Raw genomic sequence first — 16,209 nt, 5'->3', positions numbered from 1 at the left:
GTCAGTCTACTTAGCTTTTGTCAGTGTGGAAAAGCTCTTGCCTAGAAGTAAGTCAGTCTACTTAGCTTTTGTCAGTGTGGAAAAAGACTTTTGACAAGGTGCAATACTGTGTTGTTTTGTGGTTGTTAAAGTGAGTTTTCGCATGCAGCTTGGTTCTCAGCCACTATTCTTTAATATTCCTCCAGAATATAACAGAACAGTTTAAGACTGGATAACTGTGAAAACTAATCTATGTCAGTGACCTTATTCTCAAAATCAGCAAACTCAGAATCAAACCTAGAATTAAGAGGCTTGAAAATAAAACTTACAAAAACTAAAGTTTAGGGAGAAAAGAAGAGGGGATCCTATATCTATAAAAAAAGTGATTGTACCTAATATACAGAAAAGAATAGGCAGAGATTCTGTATGGCATATTCATTGTAAGTGTGTATGCACAAGAGGTAGAAGTAGACCACGGGCAGACTGACAGGGAAGGGAAACCTCATTTACAATAAATGCACAGAAGTTGTTAGTACTATGAGTACACATTAAATTAATTTACTCAAGTGCTCAGAAGGCTCCTAGAATTAGTTCATAGTTTTAGTTACCTAGGTGAGAGTTCTGGAAGCATAGTTGTTTGAGTAATAACAAAGTGGAAATGTCCTGTGAGTTATTATATTTCCTGATAACAAAGGGTTTCTCTCTCAGATTATATCATACTTATGTATAAAATTCAATGCTGCATAGTTGTGAGATGTGGGCCTTGAATGCAATGACTTTGTGAAAGTTGGAAAGAAATGAGGGAAGCATACTTCATCCTCCTTCTCATAATCTCCCTTTAACATCTGTTTTCCATGCTGGCATGGGTTGGATGCTTTGACCAGAGCTGGCAAACGAGAGAACTGCACTAGGTTCCAGTTTTATTTGGTTTCAACAGCTGGATGCTCTTCCTAATGCCAACCACTTTACAGTGTATCAGATGCTTTTAATGTGGCAAAAGAAACACCATACTCTGCAAATGGTTGAAGAAGGAGACTAAAGAAGACAAGAACGAAGTGGGAAAGACTGATCTCAAGAGGTCAAACATCACAAGATAGATGACAATGAATCATGGGAGAATGCTCTGCTGGAAAGGATTTACCCAACTCATGCAAACATAGAAAAAAAATGGACTTAAATTGAGAGTTATTGTGGTGACATAGATTGGAATATATATCTATATTTGGGACTCTCTCTCAGCCATTATTTCCAAATTAAGTCTTTAAATGCTGCCCTCCACTCTTCTTAATTCTCTCATCTCTTACTCCTTCTCCTGTCACTGTACCTCCATACTATCACTCTTCTCATCACATTCCATTGATTCTATCCTTATTCAATCCTCACTTATTATCACTTTTATTTATTGTATCTATCACACACTCGCTCATCCTCTCTCTCAATACTCCTTCCATTATCACTACTATCAACATCTTTCACCTACAATTTCCTACCATGATCATATTCATTACTATTCATAACCCTTTCCCATTACTCCCTTTTCTATCATTTATTAACTGACTTCCTTCACTCTCTCTCTCTGTCTCTCTCTCTCTCTCTCTCTCTCACTCTCTCTTCAAGTTCTCCCTGTTCTATCAACCTGTATACCTCCTATCACTCTCCACCACCATGCTACTCATGCTATTTCTACTGAATTTCTTTACCAACACTCATCATGTCATAATATATCACTTCCTCACTCTCTCATCCCCTTTTTTCTCTCCTTTCCCTCCTGCATTACTCTCACTTTTATCACTATCTTACTCCTATCGCTCTGGCTTTTTTCTTGCTTTACTTTTAATCCCCCTTCTCATTTTGGCTTGCTTCCACATTCTTCTGTGGAAAAGAGAAGACCAAAGGCTTGGAGACATCACAGAGAAGTCTCTTCTTGCCAAGAATAAGACAACCTTCTGAATGTTGGTGAAAACTTGAAATGATAGAGATGACTCAAACTCTTTGAAAGTCAGCATAACTTCTCTATTGTTGGTTATTAGGATTAAGAAATGTAATAATATTGAAACTTAGCCAGTTTTATCATCATGTTTACTGCAGATCAGATTGTTCTAATATCCATTCTAAAGTATATTATTGCATATCACCATAAATTTTCGCTGTCACTACATTAATATATTAATCAAATTTTTTTTCCTTTCACTGAAAGTGTAATTCTAAATATCAATTAATTGAAATTTCAAAGTTATCTGACTTGATCATATTTAAGCACTGATCTACCATATTTGCCAACATACAAGATGACATAGTATATAGTGTAAACATGTAGTGTAAGCATTCAAACGTTGTCACTAGCTTTCCAAATCCCATTGCATTTTACATGGAATTTTTGGTCCTCAAGAGTTGCCTTGGTGTATAAGTTAACTTACCTTTTCTGGCTGTACATTTTGGTTAGAAAAATTCAACTTGTATGCTGAAAAATACAGCAATGTTTTTATTGTTTCACTGCTGAGAAAGTTTGAATTAATTAAAGTTTTCTTCTTTACTACATTGTGTTAGTGTTGACTGATTGTTTTCCATGTGGATGGCATCATTTGGTCACTAAGATTAACATAGCTTCTGATGCATAACTTTGTTTAGTTTGAATCTACATTGATTTCTGTTTATATTTGCATATTATTCTATTCTCCTCTAGATATTCAAGCCAGTGGGAAGGCACTTATTGATGCTGCCATACATTGTACTCAAGATGTTAGTATCCTTCATTTTTCATCCTTATTTCTTTTCAGTACTCACTCAGAAAAAAAAATGTTCTACAAGCACACCTTATCCCCCCACATACACACACACACATGCATGGATAGGCACAGGCATATCTGTGAATACAGAATTCACTTCATAATCACATGACTTCAGTTCTATCCCACTGCATGACACTCTGGCCAAGTTTCTTCAACATCTATAGCTTTAGGTCAATCAATACCTTGTGAGTGGATTTAGTAGATGGAAATTGTATAGAAACCTACTGTGTGTATGTATGTGTGCATGTTTATTATTACAGCTGATGGTGGCTTAAGGAGCCAAAACTTCAAAGTCACTGTCAGCAACATTCTTATTCAAGAACAATCTTATTCTCTGCGAAATTTAGAGTAACTCCTCTGATTAACACAAAATAGATTATATTACACTAAACACGAAAACAAACATTAGTATGTGACCAAGTCAGTAGTGGAAGTGGGTGCTCTGAGAGTGTAGCTACTAGAATAAGAATAGGCTGGGCAAAGTTAAGAGCTTCTACCTCTGTTGGTAACAAAGAGACTCTTCCTCAGAGTGAAAGGCAGATTGTATGATGCCTGTGTGCAAACAGCTGTGCTCCATGGCAGTAAAGCTTGAGCAGTGTCTGCTGAGGACAAGTGAAGGCTTGAAAGAAATGAAGCCAGTATGCTTCACTGGATGTGCAATGTTAATGTGCATATATGACAGTGTAAATGTCTTGATAGAAATACTGGGCATAAGAGGTGTCAGATTTGGTGTGCAAGAGAGATGAATGTGCTGGTATGGTCATGTGATGTGTATTGATGAGGACAGCTGTGTAAACAAATGCTGATCTCTAACTGTTGGAGGGAGTCTGTAGAAGAGGTAGACCCAGGAAGACATGGGATAAGGTGGGATAAGCATGATCTTCGAATGTTGGGTCTAACAAAAGTGATGACAAGTGACTGAGACCTTTGGCAGGTGAGGGGAGAGGAACTGGAATGTCAACCCGGTGTGCAATAGGCCGTATAGCCAAGGGAATGCTATGATACACTATCTTATGTTTATTTTTTGCACTGTACCCATCAACTTTAGCAATGTATAAATAACAATCATCAGCATGGTTACTCAGCTCTCGTTACACCATTGGTATTCCAAAGGGCATTTCTTTTTTCTTACTGGCTCTCCAGAGTCTCAGACCTTTCATACAAATGTGACATACTTTGTATGGAGCCCAAAGGTTGTCTTCATCACCGAATTTAACACCAATATAAGCAAAGTATACTATTTTTACAAGATCAGTTATATTTTGTCTCTGCTTAATGACAACATATCTGTCACAAATGTAGCAGAATATGTCTGGATTGTTCATTCACTTACGTCTATATATACTCATTTTAAATGGAGTTTATAAGTAAATATCACCAACAACTGACCTCTGGAAATACTACAACAACACTAAAGCATCAATTAGCAACAATGTACACAGCTTTTCAAGGTCACGTCATCTCTCAGAGTTGCCAATAACTAACTGTTCATTAAACTTCACATTGGCTGCTATTTTACTTTTACTAATATTAGGTCAGCATTGGTTTATAGCAATCTGTTTTGTTGAGCAAAATAAATCAGATAATCACTGTCATCTGATTCTCTGATACCATAATACAGAAAAAGATAAACAGAGCTTTATTATAGAAAAACTAGATGTGATGGAGAAAAACTAACAACAGATCTGAAATCAGAGTAAAAAAATTGCCGTAAAAAGTTATGTAGACATTTAATCACCAAAAATCATGCAAACTTGTGTAATCTTAAAATAAATAACCATAAATCTTGTAAATATAGCTAACCAGGGTTCCTGGTTGAAATAATAATTTATTCCCCCATTTATCAAGCTGAAAACAAGACTGTATGTCAGTTGTCTTTAGAGCAGATAATGCTTGTAAAGAAGAAAACAAGGAGAAAAACACAGGGGAGATAACCAACATTACAATGATTCAATGTCAAACAAACATAAACAAGATGTTAATGGTGTTGTACTAAGTGTCTGGTGGTCTACTTTTAAATTCTGACAAGATGTATTTCTTTAAATGCAGACATACAGAAAAAATTTCATTCCTTGAATTTATGCATTTGTTGGAGGTTCTCAAGTTTTTTAAGAGATACAGTTTTTCAAGAGGACACACTGAACATTTTTTAGACCCATTAATATAGTCTGAATTTGGAGAGGATTTCCCATTTGATGTTGAAACTGGTCCCTTCAATTTTAAGTTTCCAAATTATATATATATATTGCCATTTTTGTATTTATATAAAATGTGCACACACTGTCAGAAGGCTTTGTGTAGTGGAACTGTTTGAGATAAAATTGCTTCGTAATTTTGTATTAAAGCCATAATATAATATATCAAAGTGAGAGAAACTTTCTTGCAGTGACTCATGAGAAAGGTTGATACACTTTACATTACTGAGGCTTGTCAATGCCATGCACCTGATTGTTGCTTGCTTAAATGAAATTTGTCTCAATATATAGGAAACAATGAATAAAACATTTACTGATAAAGTAGAAGCTTACATGGCTGCAGAAAAATTCTGTGTATGCAACTGAAAAGGCATTAAATTAAAATCACCATCTATGTATTATACTTAATGTATACACACTGTATTCTGCTATGCCTAATCTAGTGGATAATATAGCAGCTATTAAGAGTAAAAAAACTGAATGCTATTAGAAATAGTGAACATATATTATCTTTTGATTATCAGAACAATAAGCAGGAGGAAAATAACAGGAAGAGATCACTAATGATGACTCGGACCAACCCAAGACATTGTGTAGGGTTTATCCTGTATCAGAAACCTTTTCTTGACTGTCATCTGATGTTTTTGTTGATTTTAATTTTTTTATTCATTGCAAATTACCACTGTTTTGTATTTGTCATTGTACTGTTCCCAGTATTGTGGGTCTTTGTGGCCAATAATAGAAATTATTATATTCTTTTTCTTTACTTGAAGAATGTCAAATCCAAAACTCCCTTAGTAGTCAATACTTTGATGTGGAAAAGAGATGAAGTTTCAACACTGCCTCAACAATATCATACTGATGAGTGTCAAATTGACCATGAAGGAAACAAATTAGGTATGAATGGTTTTGTTTTCTTTATGTTTTTACCTTTTATTTATATATTTTTTTTTTGTTATTGGACTGCAGCCATGCTGGGGCACAGCATTAAAGGGCTTTAATCAAATAAATCACTCCAGTATTTATTGCTTTACCTGGAACTGTTGTAGAAGACACTTGCCTGGAACTATTGTAGAAGACACTTTCCCAAAGTCCCATATTGTGGAACTGACCCTGAAACCATGTGATTACCAAACAAGCTTCTTAACCACACACCTATACTTATGCATTTTTTCTTCTTCTCTTTGCTGTTGTTAGTAACAAGGAAAATAAGGCGGTGAGCTGGCAGAATCGTTAATGTGTTGGACAAAATGCTAACCATCGACTGTTTATGCTCTGAGTTCAAAATTTGCCAAGGCTGACTTTACTTTTCATTCTTTCAGAGTTAATTAAATAAGTGCTAGTCAAGTACTGTAATCAATGTGTCCCCTATGCCAAATCTGTGAATCTTGTGCTAGAATTTAGAAATAATTATTAAATGAGAAAGTCTGGCCTTGTGCCTATGTAAGAAATCATTATTAAATTAGAAAATGAGTATGGTGGACTGATAGAATCAATTGAATACTGAACAAAATGCCTTGTGTATTTCTTCTGACTCTTGAAATTCATTTAGTTTTCATTTTACTTTTGCAGTGTTGTAGCATTTATCTTTCTTCTGTTTGAGTAGCCATGTAGCTTCTCTATAGCAAGAAACCAATTTTGCTCTGGCCCCCTTCTTTCATACTTTAACCCCCCCCCCTCATTTCCTAGCATAAAGCTGCCTCATTCAGGTTTTGCAGTCTTGCAAGCTGGATGGCAACCTTACTAGTACAGGTAGCACAGAAAAGCACCCAGTATACATTGTAAAGTGGTTGGTGTTAGGAAGGGTACCCAGCCTTAGATTCCATATCAAAGTAAACAGTGGAACATGATGCAGTCCTTAGACTCATCAGATCCATGCCAGTAAAACCCATGGGCAATAAATGATAATGCTAGTTATCATGTATTCTGTGTTTTATGTATATAATGTTGATGTATAAATGTCAAGAATTTTCATCTTTTAAAAGTGCATGAAGGAGTAGTGGATTTGTTTGGTATGATTTTTTTTTATCCAATGACAAGCAGAATAAATTATAAAATGGAAAATGAAATTTAGTTAAATGAACAAAAACTCCAGATCCAAGACAACACATAATCAAACATCTTATTTGTAGGATTCACTTTTTTAAAAGTGGTGGAATTTTAAAAGTTAGGGTTTAAAATTAATCCTATTAGTGCCAGCTATTGTTCCCAGAATTTTTAAAAGAAGTATGGTCAAATAAGTCAAGCAAAACAATGTGTAACTCTCACCAATTTTCAAACTCTTTATTTTTTATTTTTTCATTTTGCACTGTTTTATTAGATTCTTGTACTATTAGAATTACATTCCCATCTATTTATAGTTCTTCTTCTCTAAATATATCTCTGGATGATTGCTTTTTATATTTTGGAATTGTCAAGTTTTTGTCTTTTGTATTTTTGTAGTTCTATATTCATCCCATGACCTATACCATACGAACATAATTCAAGCTCGTAATTGCAAATCAAAGGCTTATGAGGTAAGCCATTTCATTTTTATTATTTTATTTTGTACACCTTATATAGTCACCAATCTGTAATTATATTACCTTGCCATTGAAACCCAAAATTCTAAGATATCAAGATATAGTTTTCCCCATGTCCACTTTTCTTGTTCCATGTTTTTCTGTTACTTTTGATCACACTGTGTAATTTGTTACCCATTCTGGCATTAAGATCACCCATCACTATAACTTTGTCGTGATATGGAATTTTACTGATAACTGTTTGCAATTTAGAGCAGAGAATATTATGATCGTGTTCAGATGCTGATGAAGTTAGTGCATATGCACTGATAATGTGCATTAATGAGGAATTACCTACGGGTACATGAAAGGTCATGAGATAGTCATCAATAGCTTAAGAGATGGATGGCAACCTATGAAGTAAAATGGATTTAATGGCAAATCCCAAACCATGAATTGTTGGCTTATCTACCAGCTTTATGCTCCCAAAAATGTGTAACCACTCCCAAATTCTAATTCACCAGAATCCACAAGTCTGGTTTCATTTAGAGCAGTAATATCAATATTGTATGAGCCAATTACCTTTGCAGTTAGTGGTTTTTCATTCTAGACTGTCTTTGCTGTCTTGTAAAGTTCTTACATTCCAACAACCAAAGATTAACATGTTTCTTTTTAATTATTTTTTTGTTTTTTCTTTATCTTGACTGCAATAAACTGGATGGCTAGACATCTGCAGTTAATACCAAACTTGTTGAAGATAACGCTTGTTTTTATTAAGGCTCCTTTTCTCACCCTGTCTCTGATTTCAGAGAGGCATTGTTATACCTAAGTGTAATTTTTCTTGGATGCTTAGATTTCTAATATTGTACGGAACAATATTTAATATTTTGAGTCTGAACAAAGACTCAGAAACTAAAAGGAAACTTCAATAAAAGTTTTGTTTAAATTTTTACATTGTTTTATTTGCCATGCATTGATTTCTAATTTCACATTTTTTTTTTTTTTTTGTATTTGTTTCACTTGAAATAACCAGGATGGTGAATACATTTTCATGGAAAATGAGGTGCTTTCTGTCAAATTGGACTTCTGTGGCAGGATAACTAATTTGAAAGTGAATAGCACTGGAAAGTAAGAATATGTTTGTCTTTCAGTAATCTCATCATCATTTTGTGTCCTAATATTGATTTGACCAAACCGCCAATTTACTTATTCATAAATATACATTGTTTCGTAATTTTCATTTGATTATATTCTTTTATTCTTTTATTCTTTTACTTGTTTCAGTCATTTGACTGCAGCCATACTGGAGCACTGTCTTGAAGGGTTTTACTCAAACAAATTGACCTCAGGACTTATTATTTTTTTTAAGCCAGTACTTATTCTCTCGGTCTCATTTGCCAAACCAACACCGGTTGTCAAGTGGTGATGATGGGGCGACAAACACAGACACATATATATATATATATATATATATATATATATATATATATATATATATGTATGTATGTATATATATGACAGGCTTCTTTCAGTTTCTGTCTACCAAATCTACTCACAAGGTTTTGATCATCCTTCGACCAACCTATGGTTGATCAGAACTCCATCAACAATTCCTTTCCACACTACACAGTCTTGCATTACTGTATTCAGATCGCTAATAGTCAGTCCTGAGTCCCGAAATATAGTATCTGGAAATGTCAGTTTCCTGGAGAAAACACTTCTAGAGGGATGCCATAGGAGCCAGGATGAGATAACCTCTTTCTCTGCTCGATGACAGCGGCCAGCAAATTATGACCGTTTCTGCTTTAGCTTGAGGGATATTGGTATCAGATTTCCATAGATGTTCCTAAGTGTTGGGTGTCATCTCTAATTTGATGATGAATTTATTTCCGAGGTAAAGTCTTGGTTCCAGACACAACCTACTGACTTCTACAGAGGAGGTCTTCACAGCTGCATAAAGTGATGAGAGAAGTGTGTCACCATTGGTGGTAGCTATGCAGAAAAGGACTAATAATTATGCCAAGTTTTGTTTATCCTGCTCCTTAGGAAGTGAGTCAGGAGAAATCTTTAATAATCACCCCTTGTACTATAGCGTTTAAAAATACATTATGGTATAGAAATAATGTGGCTGAGATAAGGTATTATACTACCAGTTCACAAGTTCAGACCTGCAGCTAGTATTGTTTCAGAGCAAAACATAAAGTGGCTGTGTTGTAAGAAGTTAACTTCCAACCACGTGGTTCAGTGTTCAGTCCTACTGTGTGATACCTTGGGCAAGTATCTTCTACTATAGTCTTAAGTAATTCTTTCATACCTGAGGCTATAGTAGAAGACTCTTGCCCAATATGTCACACAGCAGGACTGAACACTGAACCAAGTGGTTGGAAGTTAATTTCTTACCACATAGCCAATTTATGTTTTGCTCTGAAACAATGCTAGCTGCCAATCTGAACTTGTGAACTGGTAGTGTAATACCTTATCTCAGCCACAATACTTCTATACCATAATGTATATTTACAAGGGGTGATCATTAAAGATTTCCCCTGATTCATTTCCAAAGGAGTGGGATAAACAAAATTTGGTATAATTATTAGTCCTTCTCTACATAGCCACCACCAATGGTGACACACTTCTCCCATCACTTTATGCAGCTGTGAAGACTTCGTCTGTAGAAGTCGGTAGGTTGCATCTGAAGCCAAGACTTTACCTCGGAAATAAATTCATCATCATCTGAAAAGTGCTTCCCCTTCAAAAAAGACTTCATGGTTGGAAAGAGGTGGAAGTCCGATGGCATGAGTTCAAGAGTAAGGGGATGAGGAAAGATTTCATAGCCGCAGGAGTGTGTTTTCATCTGGGTAACACAAACATTGAGAACTGGGACATTGTTTTAGAGGTGGTAGATTCCTTTGGTTAGCATGCCGTGTCTCTCTGCTATGTTGTTGTCCCACAATTTCTGCAGCAGACAAGAATAATATACCTTGTTAATTGCAGTGCCCTTTGCCAGAAAATCCATCTTCACTACTCCATACTGGTCCCAAAAGTCTGTGAGCAGTTGGACATAAGCCTTCTTTGGCGGTGATGAGTTATCATGCTTCCATTACTTTGACTAGACTTTAGTCTCAGGATCATAGTGATGGACCCATGTTTCACCCTGCATGATAAGTCTGCTAAAAAGTCCTTATTTTCTTGGCACATTGCCAAAAGAGCCTGGGAGCAATTGATTCATTCCTGCTTCTGAAAAGGTGTGAGCATCCATGGAATCCATTGTGCAGACAACTTCCGCATGTGAAAATGGTCATGAATGATTTTTTCCATGGACCCTACACTTATCTCCACTTCTTGGGCTAGCTGCTGTGAATAGTTATGTGGCAATCCTCCAAAATGGCAGCTTCCACTTTATGGATGGTGTCATTATCAATGCCTGAATGTGGTCATCCAGGAATAGGAGCAGTTTCCACCAATGTCCAACCACATTTGAACTGGTGATGCCAATGCTTGACTACATCATATGATGATGCATCATCACAATAAACTTTCATCTCATTGAAAGTCTTTTTTGGTGTATCACATTTCAAATATAAGAACCTGATCACTGATCTACATTCAATTGCTTCCATAACACCTTAGTTCATTTCAGCAGCTGTAAAAGACAAACGAATATTAGTGGAAAGCTGCAATTTACAATGTGACATGTAGAGCCATGTATGATTATACCTGTACAAGTTCGGTTTCCTGCAATAACTGGAAGTAGGCCAAAGGAAATCTTTAATGAACACCCCTCATAAGACCCCCAGACTTTAATAGTAAAATGAATCATTCCTTATTTTGCTTTAGCAATTAATTTGACTCTGAAATTGAAAAAAAAACTAGATTAATGAAGCAATAGCCTATTTCATTTTTTGTTTGTTTTTATTAAGTTTTGATTTTCATTTTCTTGATATAAAAAATTACTTTTCTCTGATGCATTGCATTTTTAGGGAATTTATTCTTCACAAAGGTCTTGGAAACCAGTTTGTTATCTTTGATGATGTTCCACTCTACTGGGATGCTTGGGATGTTATGGATTATCATCTTGAGACAAGGTAGATAATATTTCATATTTTCTCATTAGTTTTTGAGACTCAAGTTGAATTATCTTATTAGTCATTAAATTTGTTTAATACATTTACTTACAACTGAGGCGATTGTTTTATCCCCAGGAACTGCATTTGCTGACATCCAGGACAACAAGTTTACATTTGCCAAATTTTGACTCTTTAATGATTTGAGAGTGTGGTCTTTTAATTCATGTGTGTAATATTATATAACCTTTGATATTACTTTTACCGTTTTCTGTTTTGGTGCTTGTTTCCAATCATGTTTAAATTATCTCTAAAATGGCGTAATATTGAAAGATTTATGTTGATATCATAAACTACATGTAAATGCAATTACTTTTCTGTTGTTTTTTTTTTTTGTTTTTTTGTTTAATATAATCAAATTGGACTATCATTTCAAAACTCAAACTGTTTTGTTTCGTTTTTGTCATCAAAGAGGATTCAAGACATTCAGAGCCCCTGTTGCACCGCTCTTGGCTGATCATTGTCTACTCAGTCTAAATTTGTCATTTACATAATAAGCTTTAACATGATTCTGAAAAATAGGTTTTTGCATCAATAGTTAATTATCCACTGCCTTAACCTGGTAGCATTGTAGTGGTATCTTGCAGCATCCTTAACTTTATGAAGCATTGATAAAATCAAAGACAAATAGTTTATACAAATTATATAACTTCTTTAATACTCAAGAGAAGTTTTCCTTGGTTGATTACAGCTACATTACCATTTTGGTTATTATCATAAAAATTGCAAAAACAGGAGCATTAACAGAAATAAGGTAGACATGCTAGGACAGGATACAAAACAATCTGATATCTTCTGTAAAATTTCTCACTGCTTAGTTTGTTATATTGTATCAGATAGAGTAGATCATATGAAGGATCAGTTTACAAAAATAGTGACAAAACAGCTGTGCCATAAACATAACTGGCTAGCAGTATCTCTAACACCATCTTCCAGTTAACAAGGTTCTGATTTTTCCACAAAATGGCAGTATCTCATTACAACCACTCTATCACAACCACCTGCCACAGAGGTTGTACTATGCCCATAGCAAATATTTTCAGCTCTCAGTGGAGTAGTACAAACAGAGGAAATGTTCAACTCTACCCATGGGAAATTGAAACCATTTTTCTCAGTATATTCCTTTCTTTCTTTTAGAAAAATCATTAAAGATGTTGACAAGAAAGCAACTATTATTGAATCTGGCCCAATCCGGTCAACAGTGAAGGTAAGTTGATTAAGGTTATTTTAATTCTTCTCGTGTTATAGTCTCAATTTGGAATATTCCTATGAAATGGATAATGGTGAAATTGGCTCAAGTAGCTGCAAGTTGTTTTACATTACTGCTTAATAATTCTGATGTTAGAGTCCCATCATTCCCATTTCATCTTATTCTTGAATTAAATTTCCTGTCCAGCTGTGTTTTATCAGATTTATCATACAGAAATTAGTGTCAAGCCCACTAGCATAGCTAGAGTGTGTGCTGCTTAGGGCAGCCCTTCAGTTTGCCGCTCCTGGGCCCTCTCAAAAAATACATGTTGTCCACAGAAGATCCAAAAGTGGTGCCATCCCCTCCATCCTCCTAGCTATGCTAGTGGTCAAGTTCAATCCTTATTGAGCCTTTTGACAGTAAAAAGATTAATAATAAGCTTCTGTGACATGAATTTCCTGTTTGTGCTTCCATAGAATCTGTGATAATTAGTTCACTTTTATGGCATTGATAACTTGATGAAATTTACGTTAATGAATGATGTGTTTTACATATTTCAGGTTCACTTGAGAATTAGTAATTCCAGTTATATTATTCAACATATCATCTTGGATTCTAACTGCCCCTTCATCAAATTTAAAACTGAGGTAGGTTCATTTTTTGTTTTTAATCAATACAGTTCTCTTTGATTTGCATTTAAATATATCTGCATGTGTGTGTGTGTGTTTGCACATGTGTGTTCAATTGTTTTGTATCTCACCACTTGACAACTAGTGTATTTGTTTATATCCTCATTAATTTAGCAGTTCAGCAAAGAAGACAGTTTGAATATGTACCAGACTTGTACAAAATATGTATTGGGATAATTCAATCAGCAAAATCCCCTTCAAACATGGTGCCCCAACATAACTGCTGTCCAATGACTGAAACAAATGATTGAATAAAAGAATATATTATTGTTACATCAATATTGTTAAATTGATATTTTAGGCATATTCATGTTTGGGTATTGAACTCTTGTTCAGTTCTGGAACAATAATCAAGATCTCTAGTTTCTCTTTATTTGGATAATTACCCATTGTTTTGAAAACAAGTGAATAGTTGAATGGATTGGGGGAAAATGGGTGTAATTGTACAATCCTTTTTCTTTTCTTCATTGCAGGTAGAATGGAATGAATCCCACAAGTTCTTAAAGGTAGAATTTCCATTTAATTTGACAACAGCAAGAGCCACCTATGAGACCCAGTATGGTTTTCTAGAAAGACCCACTCATATGAACACCTCTTGGGATTCTGCTCGTTTTGAGGTGAGTAATATTTCAACATTTTTTTCCTTTAACCCTTTAGCATTTAAACCAGCCATATTCAGCCATATTGTTCAAACTGGAGGACTGATCAAGCCTTTCACACCTACCCTACAATGTCATCCTAAACACAAACAGTCACATCATTAAAATCTCAAAGCTGTGAGATAATGCATAATTAATTCAAAAATCCGAATGCTAAAGGGTTAATGGACATTTTTTTTTATGCTGTTGTTATTGGTGGCAGCAGGAGCAGTGGTGGTAGTGGCGGCAGCGGTTGCTGCTACTGCGGTTGTTGTTGTTGTTGCTTTGCCCCAAGTCAGCATTGAGCGAGCAGATCTGCAATAAAAGCCAGACCAACTGTGATCAACCAGTGTTTTCACATATCTAGAACTACTTTGTCTTGTCCAATGTGTCCTTTTTCTAAGATGGTAGGACATGATATGAGGGAGATTTGATCACTATTTCTCACTGGCTGAGCAGCTATATAGAGGCTTCTCCACTAACTCATTATATTCATTGAGTTTATTCTTGTTGTTATCAACTACTGAAAACATTCTATCTTTATGAAGGTTTTGAAAATGTAAGAATATATTCATTATCTTGTGTATCGTGTTTATAACTAATGCTATCACATCATAATCATTGTGTTCACCACCACTACTACCATTTTTACAATTTTTATTATCACCATTATTATCATCATCATAAACACTGGCCATTATTTGCCTCTGGACTTTGATAGTCTTAATTTTAGAATGTGACAGCATTTCTAGTCATCATTGTGTTACAACTTCATTATTTGAGTGGTGTATCTTTCAAGTAAATAAAAGATCACAAGCAATTCAAAGTGATTATAAGCTGCTGATTTTCCTTTACCAATCCTCAAAGTCTATTCATGTATCAGTGTGGTTTGTTAAATGTTACTGTAGATTTTGCCTACTGCTGTCATAGCAAGAGTGACAACTATTCTAGAATGGTTATATGATGAAAATTAATATAAACCTGATGTCTTTCCATTGAACAAACATCTCAGGGATTTTTTGTATGCTTGCAGTGATAATATTTAAGAAAGAGTCAATTAGATCCATGAAGGTTTTGAATAAAGTGTTTAGATAAGACTACAGGTGCAAGATTGAGATGTATAAATGGTAACCATATAAATGTTAAAGTAGTAACCAAAAGAATAGAATGATAGATACTCTAAAAAGTTTAGTTAAATATTTTGTCATTTCTGCAATTCAAACCCTTTCTTACAGAAGGGTATTTTCTTAAAATGTTAGCCTTGAGCTTAGTTAAAATATTTCTGTCAAAACTGATCCAATATTTTTTTCATACATTTCAATTTTTCTATCTCCCCACCTGCTAGTTCTTAGATATTATGGAGGCAATATACAGACTTGTTGGAAATTAAAATTATTAAGCAGGACTTCACTTCTGCAAGATATACTCTGAATGTGATGCAAAATGAAGGAGGAATTTAATCATTTCACATGTTAACAAATTACTCATTGTGTCAGTGATGTACTCAAAGGGAATCAAAAATATATTTCTGCCTGAGTAACATTACAAAAGTTTCTAAAATAGTGTTGCAAACTATGTCTGACTATCTTGGGGACTTACATTCTGACTCACAACAAGCTTGATTATTTTATAGTTACTTGTTGCTTGCTATTTGTGGCTAGTTGTATGGCAGCGTAATCTCATTCAGATCTACAAAAATTTCACATCATACCTATGATGTATTATTGCTTATGATAATAATTTAGAATACTAATTTTATATTAATTTGTCCTTACTTGTTGATGTTTCTATTTTCTTATCATATAAGGTGTGTGGTCATAAGTGGGCTGACCTTTCCGAATATGGTTATGGTGTTGCTGTCCTTAATAATGGAAAATATGGCTACTCAGCCTTTGATAATGTGCTGCGTCTTTCACTGTAAGTATAAAAGCCCTCTGTTTCTTTGTAAACTCTCAGTATACTTATCATTGTCCTTAAATACATGATGTGGATGATTTGGAGAAAGATTTGATAATTTTCATGAAGCCTTTCATTGAGTATACACAACTATGTTAAATATAATTATACTTGTATGACTCTATAGTTTAATAATTGCTACTTAGTGTTAC

General features: G+C 34.7%; 1 protein-coding gene across 4 annotated transcripts in view; it reads left to right on the top strand.

Annotated features, from left to right (window-relative positions):
* LOC106870647 (alpha-mannosidase 2C1) overlaps nt 1-16,209 on the top strand; it is a 70,247-nt gene that overhangs the window by 35,252 nt on the left and 18,786 nt on the right. For all 4 annotated transcript variants that reach the window (XM_052978458.1, XM_052978461.1, XM_052978459.1 and 1 more), the window contains 9 exons: nt 2,663-2,718; nt 5,737-5,860; nt 7,406-7,479; nt 8,498-8,592; nt 11,442-11,546; nt 12,723-12,792; nt 13,335-13,425; nt 13,941-14,080; nt 15,909-16,018. In XM_052978458.1, the coding sequence (XP_052834418.1) occupies nt 2,663-2,718; nt 5,737-5,860; nt 7,406-7,479; nt 8,498-8,592; nt 11,442-11,546; nt 12,723-12,792; nt 13,335-13,425; nt 13,941-14,080; nt 15,909-16,018 (865 nt within the window). The remainder of the gene's footprint in view (nt 1-2,662; nt 2,719-5,736; nt 5,861-7,405; nt 7,480-8,497; nt 8,593-11,441; nt 11,547-12,722; nt 12,793-13,334; nt 13,426-13,940; nt 14,081-15,908; nt 16,019-16,209) is intronic.

This window comes from Octopus bimaculoides, chromosome 2 (genome assembly GCF_001194135.2).
Source record: "Octopus bimaculoides isolate UCB-OBI-ISO-001 chromosome 2, ASM119413v2, whole genome shotgun sequence".
NCBI classification, from domain to species: Eukaryota; Metazoa; Mollusca; class Cephalopoda; order Octopoda; family Octopodidae; genus Octopus; species Octopus bimaculoides.
This window is presented reverse-complemented; position numbering and strand designations above follow the sequence as displayed.